At 37.0% G+C, this 13,444-nt stretch overlaps 1 protein-coding gene across 1 annotated transcript in view; it reads left to right on the top strand.

Moving 5' to 3' along the window:
* DDX10 (DEAD-box helicase 10) overlaps window positions 1–13,444 on the top strand; it is a 193,499-nt gene that overhangs the window by 37,691 nt on the left and 142,364 nt on the right. The window contains exons 11-12 of the mRNA XM_054808723.1: window positions 3,963–4,050; window positions 10,735–10,823. Coding sequence (XP_054664698.1) covers window positions 3,963–4,050; window positions 10,735–10,823 — 177 coding nt within the window. The remainder of the gene's footprint in view (window positions 1–3,962; window positions 4,051–10,734; window positions 10,824–13,444) is intronic.

The following is a 13,444-nucleotide window of genomic DNA, read 5'->3' as shown; positions in this document are numbered from 1 at the left end:
GAAGTACAAGTATACATATACCCACAATGTAATACTGCTTTCTTTAATATTATGACAAAAATGTAGTTCTTCAAGAAAACAACAACAAAACTTTTTTTTTTTCCCCAACAATGGAGAATACCTGGATATATATTTCAAATGACAGTAATATTAATACTAGGGAATCTATTAAAACTTGCTGCCTCTCAATTACCATAATTACTGTAGAACAATTCATTAGTGTCACTAACCAGCGTGGTTATGCACCTGCATGTGATCTGCTGATGTGAGGCTGGCAACTCTGAGCAGCCGTCCTTAGGTCCCAGATATTCCTCCTCTCTCCAGCCTTCCAGGTTGTCCACTGTAACCACAGCGAGCCACGTTCCAGGCTGAGAGCGCAGAGCAAAACCTGCCACTGCTTGGAAGCCGGGTGGAATATGGAAACTGTTTTGCTACATGATGGCAGCATGGTCTTTTTGGTGGTTGTTGAGCTTTTGTGGTTTAAATTCTGCTTTGGAGGGGATGGGGAAGAGAGGATATCTAATTAAAGCAGTGTTTGTATCCTGGTGTTAAAAACAGTGGAAATGAGGGGAAAGCAGAGTGCATATGGACCAGGAAATTTGGAAAGCCACATTTGATCAGTTCATAAGACCAAGCAAGCTGAGTTCATATTTATATCGTGGCACAATCAAGTGTGGCCATTTATGCAACTGCTAGGCAAAACAAGTTTCAAAAAGTTATACTGCTCCTTAAATGCAAGAATTGTTCTCACAAAGAAAGAAACAGCCTAGTTAAAATGACAGACAATGCCATAAAATCCCCTTCTAGTCTTTGCATAGTTGGTTCTAGCTCACTGGCTCTTAGTTGTCTAGGCAAGCTTATAAATAGTGATAATTCATTTAAGTGTTTATAGTTTAGGTTTGTCTCTCTTGCCAAATAGTCACATGTATATAATTATTGTAAAGAGTTTTATTTGTTCAAAAAAAAAAAATAACACGCCAACTCATTAAAACCAAAATCCAATTTAACAGTGACCAGCTTTCTTATTTTTGGAATCCCAGCATGAGATGAAGACGACAGTGGGTGGTTGTCATGATACAGTGTTGGAGAGGAGAGAATCCAGTGTTACAACTCTTCTTAATATCCAGTGTTGCAAATTTAGTCATTCATTAACAAACACACAACCTCAAAATGTGCTTGGGACACCAAATTCTTGGTTGACATTGCTTAGATTTACACCACATCATCTTGCCATGCTTTAACTGTAAAGTATCTTGTGTTTTCTGTCTTTTTCAAACCCTTTTCTTGCAAATCTCAACCAAATTACTCAAACTAACATTTATGTGCAGTCAACAAATGTCATCTTGTCTAAGATTATTGTTCATTATTCTTGTAGTCCCAATGATGTATTGACTCCTATAAATAACGAATCATATTCCTACAGTAATCAAGTCATAGAAAATAATGAGTAATAGCGGGCCCAGGTGAGAACTGGAACTTGGCATGCATTTTGAGTTTGACAGTGAATAGTTGACAGTCCCAACTACTCTTTGAATACAGCTCCAAGGCCATTTTTGCATTTACTTAAAGATTTCATGTGGACCATGTTTCCCTAGCTTATGAGAATGTGCAACTGCCAGATGCTTTGCTGACATCAAATATGACATCTGCTGTTTCCTTCCTGTTCTTAAAGGCTGCTAATGCTGCTATGAAGGATAATCAAACTGATTAGTTATATTTTGCTTCTGACTAAGCTATGTTGGCCATTGTGTGTTTGCTTATTTTCTTTAGGTGCTTACAAATTGGTTTTTTGGTGTCAAGAAAAAAGTTAATTGTTTAACTTCTCTTTTTTTGCACCCTTTGAAGATGAGCACTATATTTACCTGCCCTGTCTCAGATTTTTATCCATCTCAGATGAGTTCTCAAGAATAGATACAACTATGACTCAAAGTGCTTTGACTTTCTCTCTAGTTGCTATGGAGCAAATTTCTTTTGACCCAGCTGATTCATCTTAAGTACTTGTCCTATGATTTGTGATTCTGGAGTGAGCTTGGACTGTGCTGTAGCTGTTGTTAGCTGAGTGCAGCTGCCACTTGGAGCAAAGACAAGGGAAAAAAGACACTGGCTAATTTAAGGGCCTTGAGGTCATCTCTTAATAGCTTTCCCGTAACTTAACAGCAATCCAACACTTCTCTGGGATCTCTTACTACTGGTGTTCATGTTAATATTTTTTTGTTGTTGTTATTCATGCTATCCCTTCTTTACTTTTTGTATCTCATTTGTGCTTGTAATTCTTATTTATCCCAGTGCATTTGTGCTGCTGTTACACTTGTCTTCAGTTCTACTTCAAACTTTATTCTTGAGTTTCAGGTCATTGTAAACATGGTTTTTTTCATCTAGCCAGCCTTTTTACTCTTCCTCCTGTCTTTCCTTTGCAGTGAAATAGTATACTTTGTACTTTCTAATACAATTTGGAATTAAGCAAGCCACTGCTTTTATTTTCCTATTCTACCATTTTTCCTTTGTTAGGATCATAAATATTTTTGTTATCACCTTTTCAATCCTGTTTTATAGAATAAAATCTAGAAGAGCCTTCTCTCTTTTTACTTTTTCTATCTTTGGTATCTTGTGTGCATTCTGTCCTGCATTCCATTTCAAAGACTTGTTGGTCAGTTTGTCCCCCACTGAATTTTTCATGCCTCTTCTTTTCTTTCTTAAATCTTTCCACTTTCAGAGCAAATTATATGCTGGCTTGAAACTGGAACTCAGCTTTTTGATCTTTCACTAAAACTGTAGCTAAATAGCTCGTGTGCACTACAGTTTTCCGCTGGCTGTATCTGACATAGATAAGAAATTGAAATGGTGAAGGAATAAAGCTTGATGTCTTTATAAATTAAAGTATTCTTTGGTAATACCCTCTAACCCCTTGCTTAATTGCTGTTTTCATATTTAGTAGGAATAATGGATGATCATAATGGCTTATCTTACAAAATATGACTATAAAATGTTTCTTGCCTAGTCTTTTAATCAGTCATGTTTTTTAGACTGTCATACTGCTATGTGAAGAGGCATGATTTTGATTTTTTTTTTTTTCTTTCTCCTTGACTTCCTTCAGCAAAGGCTATGTTTTGTCGTACAGTATGAGATGACATGGCACACAGCAGCAAGAACCAGGTTAAGAAATCTGGTAGCTGTGCATCTCTTTTGACCTCTACTTGAGGGGTACCCTCCTACCATGTTTGGTAGGTTGTATGATACACTTGGGTGGCACTAGCAGATCAAAACCAGAATTAGGTAAGAAAAGATCTGGGCAAATAAACCTGGAATAGCGTAGGTATCACTGGAATAAGTGTAAAAATCCAGAGTCTGGGAGAGGACTTCCATACCTTCTCACTAGGTTTAATGGCATTTTCTAGAATACAGTCACTGGTCTTTATTCACCTGATCAATATCTTGAAGGAGCTCTTAAATCTGTTTAATCTCAATGTCCTTTATTTTTGCTCATCTGGCTGTAGGAAAGAAGTACTTAAATTTCTGTATTCCCAGGGCACTGGATCTTACTTAAGCTTTCAAAAATGCTAAGAATTTCCTTATGAAGACTACTATCTCAGTATAAAGTAGTACTATAATTCATTATGCTTCTTTTATATTTTTTGTCTTTATATTTTTTTATAAATCCAAGAAGTTCTTTTACTGCTAATTTAGGCTTTGCTTTGGAAGAAGTTTCACCACCTTCACTGAAAACTCTCTGGAAAAAAAGTCTGAGCTCCCATTTGTCTTTTCTGTATTATTTGTTTGAGGAGTGTATGCTTCATCTTTAATATTGTTCCATTCTAAGCTCTTTCATAGTCAGAATAGCTTGATGCATATTAAAGCAAAGCAAAAGACATGAAGATACTCCTGAGAACTTATTAGGTGCTTATTTTTGCACGTTCTAATAATTAAAGCTAACCTTCTTCCCCCTTTTTTTTTTTTTAAATTAGAATTAATCCTGAAAAACTTACAGACATCCAAAAGAGGATGCAAGCTTTCTTAGCTCAAGATCAGGAGTTAAAAGACAAAGCTCAAAGGGTAAGTCATCTACTGCACTATAGTTCTTGAGGCATGCTACTTGAATAGAACTGCTGTTGGATTAACTGACCTCATATATGGCCTAGCAGCAGTGTTTGGAACTGCTAAATTGTTCTGATTTTTAAGCTTTAAAGCATGGCATCGATAGAAACAATAATCACGCATTAGCAGTTGGTGGTAAGTACGCCTGTATAGCCTGTGTGAGTTGACATGGGCTCATGATCCTAATGCCTGGAGATCCACCTGACCTACTACTGTTGTGCCAAAGTTAAGGCATAGATGAGGACATACTTATTTTAGAGTTTTGGGTATGAAAGTAATTTTTGATTTAGCAGTCACTGCTTCTCAACTGTTTGAGGGTTTTTACTGTTATGTTTGAGTCTCCCAGCTGTTTGAGACCTGAACCTGGGAAGGAGGAACCCCATAGACCAGTACAGACTGGGACCAAATGGCTGGAAGGCAACTTTTCAGAAAAGGACCTGGGGCAACAGATTGTCCTAGGGGACAACAGGCTGAACATGAGCCAACAATGTGCCTTTGCAGCAAAGAAGGCCAACCACATTCTGGGCAGCATTAGGCAGAGCATTGCTGGCAGGTAAAGGGCAGTGGTCCTTCCCTTCCACTCTACTCAGCCCTGGTGAGACACATCTGGAGCGCAAAGCTTGTTTCTAGGCTTCCAGAACAAGACATGGACGTACTGGAGGCAAAACCAATGAAGAACCGCAAAGATGATCAAGCACTTGGACTATCTCCTGTATTAGGAGAGAAGTATAAATTAGAAAGAGCTGGAGTCTTCCAAGAGGTGCCCAATGACAGGAGAGGAGGTGATGGGCACAAATTTATATACAAAAAAACTTTGTTTAAACCGAAGAGAAAAACTTTTATTGTGAGGGTGGTTGAACATCAGAACAGGTTGCACAGAGAAGTTGTGCAGTCTCCATTGTTGGATATTAAAAACTAGGTGCATTCCTGAGCAGCCTGCTCTAGCTGACCTTGCTTTAAGCAGAGGTTTGAACTAGGTGATCACCAGAGGTTCCTTTCAACTTCAACTATTCTGTGATTCTGTAAACCATAAAGCTGTTAAATCAGTACAAATACATCTTTTTTTCATCACGTATCCTTGGTAGCATGGTGAAGAATAGGACTGTGTACCCTTTTCAGTTCCGTAATCCTTTTGATTGAAGGGAGATAAGTAAATTGGTAATTCTTCCTGCGAGGATTTTTCTTGGGGAGCTGATATAGAACATTTTGAAATAATAATAATAATAGTAAAAGGTTACTGAAAAGTAGCAGATCTTATTCCTTGGCTTAAAAAATTAAAAATATGAAACCGTGTAGGCCTCGCATGCCCCCTTTCTTCATCAATTTTTATTGTTGTAGCTCCTGAATATAAACGACAGTTTGTCCTTTCTCAGTGGTAAAATCCAATGCATTGAATAAAGCATTTTAACTTCCATTTGAATTTAAAGAGAAGGAAAATAGCTTTTCCAGATAAGATGAAGTAGTACATGAATGGGACTATGAATGGGATTTTTTTGCTGTGCTGATTAATGTTGGAAGACTCCATGAACAATATGTGAATTTCACCAAGATTCTAGTAGATTCAGGGAAGGTAGAAAAACTTAAAATAACTAGGTAGGTTCCTGGACTAGAATGAGCTAATTGTAAAAGACACTTTCCATGGAAGCTGGCCTTTGAAACATTTCTGGGCATTGCACTTCCTCTTGCCATCACTCGGCGCATTTGCTGACCTTTGCCTGGTTTTATAATATTTTTAGGCTTTGAACTCTTTGGGATAGACCTTACTACTTGTGTTAATGTAATGCTGCAATATGTTTGCTTTCTGAGGTTGGTTGGTTTCTTTGTAAACTGTGTGGATATCATGAGCCTGTGAATTCTGTAGTTGTACCAAGTGTCTTCCAAACTATGCAAAATCAGGAGTTCAAATTGAGATGCAGGGAAACAAGATAATTGGAAGAATAGTGAGAAAATCTTTTCTGTCATTTCTTGTTATACATACAGGTAAAATTTAAAGAGCACTACCAAAGGCCAAATGATCAGATACCCAGAAATGCCAACGCCAGAGAAATACAAGATTGCAGAAATTCTGGATTAGTGTAAATAACTTTTTATTTGTCTAAGCTAATGTGGGGATTGATGACACCTGAAGATATTCTGGTAAATCTTAGTGGCAGGGTAAAATGAAAAGGGGTTCATAAATGTTTAAAGAGAGACTAAGAGTTGTAGCCTTTCTGTTGAACTTGGATGTAAAATGGAGCAAGTTGCAATATATAAGACTCTTAAGGTGAGGTTCATCTCACCTAACTTTAGATGTCCTGTGTGAGCTAGTCTGCCTGAGCTTTTATTTATAGCTGATGGAGAGGAATAGGCACTTCTAGGATGCATCATGACATAGATACCTTAAAAACCCGTTGAGATGGATGGACGGTGGTTTCTTTGCACTGCAAAGGTAACCTGTGTGACGTGACCTAGCTTGGGTCAGAGGAATGTCATTCTTACTTTCTTAAACAAGGAGTCTTAAATCAAAGTGCCTGAGGAAGTCAGTGGGAATAAAATGTCCAAGGCTACGTTCAAGGGACTGCTTTTAAAACTATTTTTGGTGTTTAGGTATCACAGGTTTTTGTAGAGCACAAAGTATTACTTGTAGTATGTGGAATGTCAGCGTAAGCTTCATCTTAACGTTGCACAGGCCAGATGTACTGGTGACATATTACGATCATCTGCAACTGCCACAGGAAGTTGCAGTTACACCAGTTTGTATCAGAAGTGACAGAGCAGCTGGTTGGGGGAGGATGAGAGTAGGAGGAAGCCAGCATCATCTCACTTGGAATGAAAATACTAATAAACCTCTCTGGTTCTGGCTTTGCCTTTTAAGATCTCTTCTTAAGATTATTCTGAATTGGGCAAAAGAAAATAATGATAAAGTTTAAAAATAACACAAGAGTAAAATCAAACATGGTTGTCAGCGTTACAGATAAAAGCTTTAATTTCAGAAAATTTTAATTTACATTTAATTATCCTTTCAAACCCATTTTGTTGCAGATTTTCATTTATGGGTCGCATTGCAGTGTCATCTTTCAGACAAACTGTATATACATTAAATTTTTGAAAATTTTGAAGTATGAACAAGTGGTTTATCACAGAAGCGTCCCTCCTTAATAAGCATTACGTATGAGTGTTCAGACATACTGTGCAAATGTGCCCCAGTAGTCTTGCATATCAATGTGAATAAAACAATACAAATAATGCAAATGAAATCCTGACCTTGGATCCTTATCTGGAATGCTGGATTTCTCAAAGGCATGAGCGTTGTGCTGTCTAGCCTATCTGTTGCAAGGTGCTAAATTCTTGACATTTGTAAGAAATAAATTCCTCACCTGAATGGATCAGATAGCAGTGAAACAGCACAGCTATGCACTGAAGTTCAGGTGGGATGTAGTTTACTGTGTTGAGGGCATGAGGTCTAAGTGATTGCGTTCTCTGAGCTTGTTGATTTACTTCAAGGTGCTTTTACTTTGTTTAAAAAAAAAAGAGATAAAAGAAAATTCTTGATTACTGATTGCTTCAACAAACTTCATGGTTTGTTCGATAGGACATGGTTCCTCTGCTATTGCTTGGAAAGAAAGGGTAAATCAGATTGGGGCTCCTTTGAAACCTTTGCAGTTCCTCTCATGGACTGGTGCTGCCTTTTGGCATTTCTTGTAATTTTAGTATTTAATACATCAATTCATCCAGTTCTGAAAAACAGTTTAAAAAAGCATATATTTTTCTTGCTAGTTTGAATGTTACTGTGGAGGGGAGATACTGGGACACTGAAGTGATGTCTGTCCGTTAAATGCTCCATCACACCAGAGGGACGTGCAGGGTGTTACAGCCTGAGATTCCAGTCACACCCTGTTACTTTGAATTATGTCAGAACAGCACATAAATTGAATTGTGTGTGTTTTAATATTTAAAACAATTATCTAAGAAATGCATCAATAAATCAAAACTTAAATGTAGCAAATTAGTAGAGCATAGTACTTGCTGCCTTATGTGTTTCTAGTACTTGTACGATAATCTCAGGTGGTTTTGGGGGCCTTTGGCTACTATTGTAATAGAGCTGTAATATGTTTCTGATGCCCAACCATAACACTTTCCATAATGGTATAAGTTAATTCATATACTATTTTTGAAATGTTCAGTTATTTAAAAAAAACCTTGAAAGTGATATCAAAATAGCAGTGGAGAACAGCAGTTGATAAAAGAGCAGGAAAAAAAGTTCAGACTGACTAAACTTGTTCTCCCTCAGCTGTCCAGCCTGTGTGCACTGAGTGACCAAGTCTTAGGAGAACTGACTAAAATCCAGGAGGAATGACAGTATTTTAGAAGGAGGTCAAAGTAAAGGTACTGAAATCAAATGAAAATCAAAGAAGTCGTTTACTCTTTCTGTACTTAATTTCTCTTCTTGTAAAGTAGAACAGTTCTTCTATGCAGTATCTAACTTTGCTAGTTTGGGTGTAAGTTCTTGGAGTAGGGGGTATCTTTTGCTGCAAGTGTTCACAATGCCTAAAATAATAGCGAATGAGGTCAGCTGAAGACTTTAATCATCATTATATTACTATTGAATGGTCTTTGAAGCCTGTTACCTTAATTAGATGCCCATTTCTTTGAACATAGAGCAATACCATCCTGCATACAGTCCATGACAAACTTGAAAAATTGTTTTGAGTCTGAAGGGGCTGAACCCTGTTGACAGCTGATAGATGCGAGTTAGAACATCTGGCATTTCTTTGGTGGTTCATTCTTAGTTATTGTAGGGTTTGATACATGTGCAAAAAGTGTGTTTCTTCTGCCCCTTATCTGTCACTTATTAAGTTCTAGACCATGTGTACCAAAGAAATACTAGTAACGTAAGTGGATGGCTTTATAGGTTATCCAGCAGGCGGAATGATATTTCTACCCTGGGGCATGTAATGACTCGTGTAGATCTTCAGATCTGCAACTCTCAGCTTCATGGAAAAAATACCTCTTGTTTAACCTGCTTTTTTCCATCTGTCACTACAGAGAAAAAAATAAACTCTGTCATTTATTTTTGTCACTGCTTGCTGGACAGCAGTAGATTAATGAGATCTGTCAAATTTGAAGCCTTTTCCTAAAGGTTCTAGATATCTTCATAAAATGATTAATAATTTAATGTGAGCAAACAAGTGTTTTATTCCGCACCTCATTCTTGGTAGCAGCTGAATGGATTGTGCTAGCACCTTCCACTGCTGAAATTAGTTGAAAGACATAATTTAATCAAAAACTTATCATTTGGAAAAATAAGCAAATGAAAATTTACTTCTAGAATGAAGTGTTGGGCAGCTTGAAAGCTATATCCCTTAGCTCTACATATCTTACAATTCATAGTTTTTATTTCAATTTGCCAGGGGGGAAAGTATTATTTTATGGCATTGCTTAATTTACTGTCTCATCTTTTCACCTTTGGAAATGTTTTTTCTCTTATAAGCATTTAAAGGATCCCCTTGAGAAATTGATACTCCTAACTGTTGGGTCTTTTCCTACTCTGTCTCAAGTTGACAAGAAACAGGGGTTTGTGTTTTTTGGTTTTTGGGGGTTTTTTGTTTTTGTTTTGTGGTTTTTTTTTTTTTGTTAAATTCCAGATTATTATTAATACAATTATTAATACAATGATTTTCTCTGACAGGTGCCTGTACATAGCAGAACAAGGGTGTGATTATAGTATGCTTGAATATAACCCTACAAGCTTAATTGGCTATCGTTAGTAGTGTTTGTTGGTTTAAGCCTTGTGGTAGGAGTTTTGGTATGTGTTAGGGATTAGGTTATGAGCAATAGAAATCCAAGGATCTTTTCTGATACTTAAAATATTCCAGTATTTATGCTGCTACTGACAGGCAGGAATAGACTGTGTAAAAGAAACATGAGAAGAATAAGAATCTTTCCTTTTGAGAAGGATGGAGGGAAAATGCAACACAAGATTAAGTTATTCTGTTATGCAGTGCTTCCAGGTTCTTGTTAAATGTCTGGGATTAATTGAAACTTCAGTCTTGGGCTAGTCTTAGTAAATGTTGTATAGTGAATTTATATTGGTCAACTGAGTTGCATTCATTGACTTCATGTATTTATATATTTGATGAGCTGATGGCAAATGCAAGGCAATAGAAATTATCTTAGGCCACAGTGAAAGGCAACTACAGTAAGTTGAATCACTTTCTGTTAGTGGCTAAAATTAAGTCAGGACACCTTAGATAGATTGATAGCAACACAGTCTGTTCATGCTTCCACATAATTCAGATGTCAGAATAGCATAACAACATCTGGCAAAGCTGGGGAAAAAAAAAAAGAATCAGTGATGTTTCCTTCTGACTAAATTGCCATATTTTCCTTCTAGGTAAAATAACATGACATACCATTGGGAAATTCAGCCAATTGATGTGCATTTAATGAAATATTTGAATACTTGAAGTTGCATCACTTCTGTAGTACTGATAAATTTTGGCTGATGGGTATAGTGTAAAAGAATTTCAATCTGAAATCAATGTTAAACCACTTAATAGTGAAATTCTATTTTGTGTTTAGAGCAACAGTACAATGTTAGTTTCATGTGTTGATAATTGAATGGTTTCTTATTTTGTGAAAGACTTTTATTTTTTCTTTCAGTGTTTTGTATCCTACTTGCGTTCAGTTTACTTGATGAAGAATAAGGAAGTATTTGATGTTTTCAAATTGCCTCTAGCAGAATATGCCCTGTAAGTATAATCAACTTGGAAAGTGAAAACTGTAGAGTAGTTTTGCAGTGTATGATAGCTTTAAATAGCTGTTTTGACTATGTTAACGTACAGAATTGGACAGTCTTGTAATGTATTTACAATTCCATAGTTATGTTGTGCTTTTGCATATTTTCAAAGACATTCTAAATAGAAATTATGTGTAAAACCAATATATCTCTACAGAAAGAAATAACTTAGAGCACAAGGTACATTTGCTATATACAGTAGACGACAAAACTTGTGAAGTAAAAGGATAGAGAACAATAGGGTGGTTGGGCATTTTTTGGTGGGGGTTTTTTTTGTTTTGTTTTTTCAGATTCACCCTTCAGCTTCATAACTAAATGCCAACCTGTAAAGTGTATTATTTAAAAAGAAATTGGAGTATCTAAAGATGATATATTGCAGTCTCATTTTGAGTGTGATTGGGACATTGCTCCTTGGACATAAATTACTTTTCAGAAGATTCAGTGTGCTGAAACATCTGCACTGGACTGAATAGCATCTATTTTACTGTGTCTATTTTTGTACATATATGTGAACTGTTCCACATTTTGTATGGGAAGGAAATTAATTCTGACAGGTTGACTTTACAGATGACAGCCATCTGAGATTGTTTTAAGATGTGAAGTTTTCGAATAATCTCATGGGACATAGGGTAGTCAGAAGGGAGCAGGAAGGTTCTCAAAGATGCATGGTAAATTAATTTTATGTCTGGAATTTCATACAGAGACGACAAATCTTCAACCTCGTCAGCACGTGGCATAATGAACTAAAATGTGACAAATTACTAGACTGTAGAACACCTGGTCTTCCTGTGCTGTGCTGCAATTAACATGATTATGGTTTTTAAGGAACATAAGCCTATTATAAAAGATGCTTTCTTACTTTATAGACTGAGAAATTTTTAAAAAGGAGAACTAGCAAAAACTTGAAAAATTTCCCTGCATGCATTGCCTGCCCCTTCACATGTGTGATTTGTCAGCATCTTTAAAACCTTATTGTAGGTCTTACTATGCTGAATGGAAGGGGTAGTGGCAGAAGATTAGGACTAAGAGGGATGACCACAGAAATTTAACCAGCGTGTTAAGAAACCAACTGACAGATGGTGGCAGTGCAGAATTTTTGGAATCCCAGTGCCTCATTCAGGGTGGCGTGCCATCTCGTATCTGTTACTGATGTGGACATAGTTGTCTACAGTTCTGTTCTTCTCAGACCTCTGTGCCAGGATTTAGTCCTTCATCAAAGTAAATTCTAATCTCAACTTTGCAAAGTTACTAATAAGTCATTCCTGTATTAAAAGGGAAGAAACCAGACAGTTGTTTAGAGAGGGTAGGAAAGGTTTAGTCAATGCTGTGAAATATATGGAAGTGTAATCAAAAAGTCAGAAGATAATAAATCTGGAAGATAGTTTGGAGATTCTGCTCTAAATGAACAGTTTGTTGGCACTCTTCTTCCCCACTCTCCAGACTGCTAGTCTACCTAAATACACGCTGCAGTCCCCTGGCTTTCAATTCAGTGCACATCCACTGATACAGCGCATCAGTCAGCTTAATTTATCCAGAAGGCCCTCAAAGTCTGGTATGTTTGAATTCTGCATTCAGAAGCAACCTTGGTGTATGTTCAAACGCATAAACTCATGGCAAAACCTGGAATAAGAATCCTTTCTTCCCTTTACTTTCTGTGTGTATTCTCTGAAATGTATTTCAGCCTTTCTGTGGAGATTTACTGCTAGCTTGATAGATGTTACTCCACTAAAAATCTTGCAGAGAAAACAGGCTGCTTAATGCCCCTGTCAGGTTTGCATTTCAGTCTGTCAGGCTGTTGCCTGCCGTCTCCCTTGCTCTCTTGCCTGGCTTGTCTGTGCACTGAGATTCTCTTAAGCTCTGTCGATTGAGTCTGCAGAAAAGCAGCAGTCTTTTTTATTTTCATATGTTATATAAAATTATTATCTATATAGAAAGTAATATAAAAATTAAAAAGTGTGTGTTTGCATTTCTATACACATATGTATTCTAGAGATTGATCACTTTTAAGCTGTGAGACATTAGTATTCTCTCCTGTACCCTCTCCTTACAAATTGCGATCAAGAATAATTTGCTGGAGGAAGTCTTGCACAGGCCTTGTGTTAACACAGGCAGCCTTTAAGTTTGGTGAAGAAGAATCTCGATGCTTGCATAATAGAGAAATTTGTCTTTTTATTGCAAAAGACAGCTTTGAAAACATAAGAAAATACAAACAAACAACAGGGTGGAAAGGAATAATTAGTTAGTCTGGCCTCCTGGACAGGAGACAAGGTAAACAGAAGGCAAGGATTTGAACTATTTTATTTCTCAGGCACTTTATTTTATTAAATGCTAACATATATATCAGTCTCCAGGGGCAGACCTTAACAGGTGAGTGCGCTGCATGAACCGGTTAGTCACAGCTCTAAGGGGCTGCCAAGGAAGGTAATTTCCTCTGTGATTTTCATCATGTCTTCCAGGAGCAATGCAGCATATTTTTCTCTGTTTATCCCTGTATTGGTACATAGAGACAGATAAAGCAGGTTGAAGCCAAGTTATTTGGGAAATGTCTGATACACACAACTTAGTACCCAGCTA

Source organism: Grus americana, chromosome 1 (genome assembly GCF_028858705.1).
Source record: "Grus americana isolate bGruAme1 chromosome 1, bGruAme1.mat, whole genome shotgun sequence".
NCBI lineage: Eukaryota > Metazoa > Chordata > Aves > Gruiformes > Gruidae > Grus > Grus americana.
This window is presented reverse-complemented; position numbering and strand designations above follow the sequence as displayed.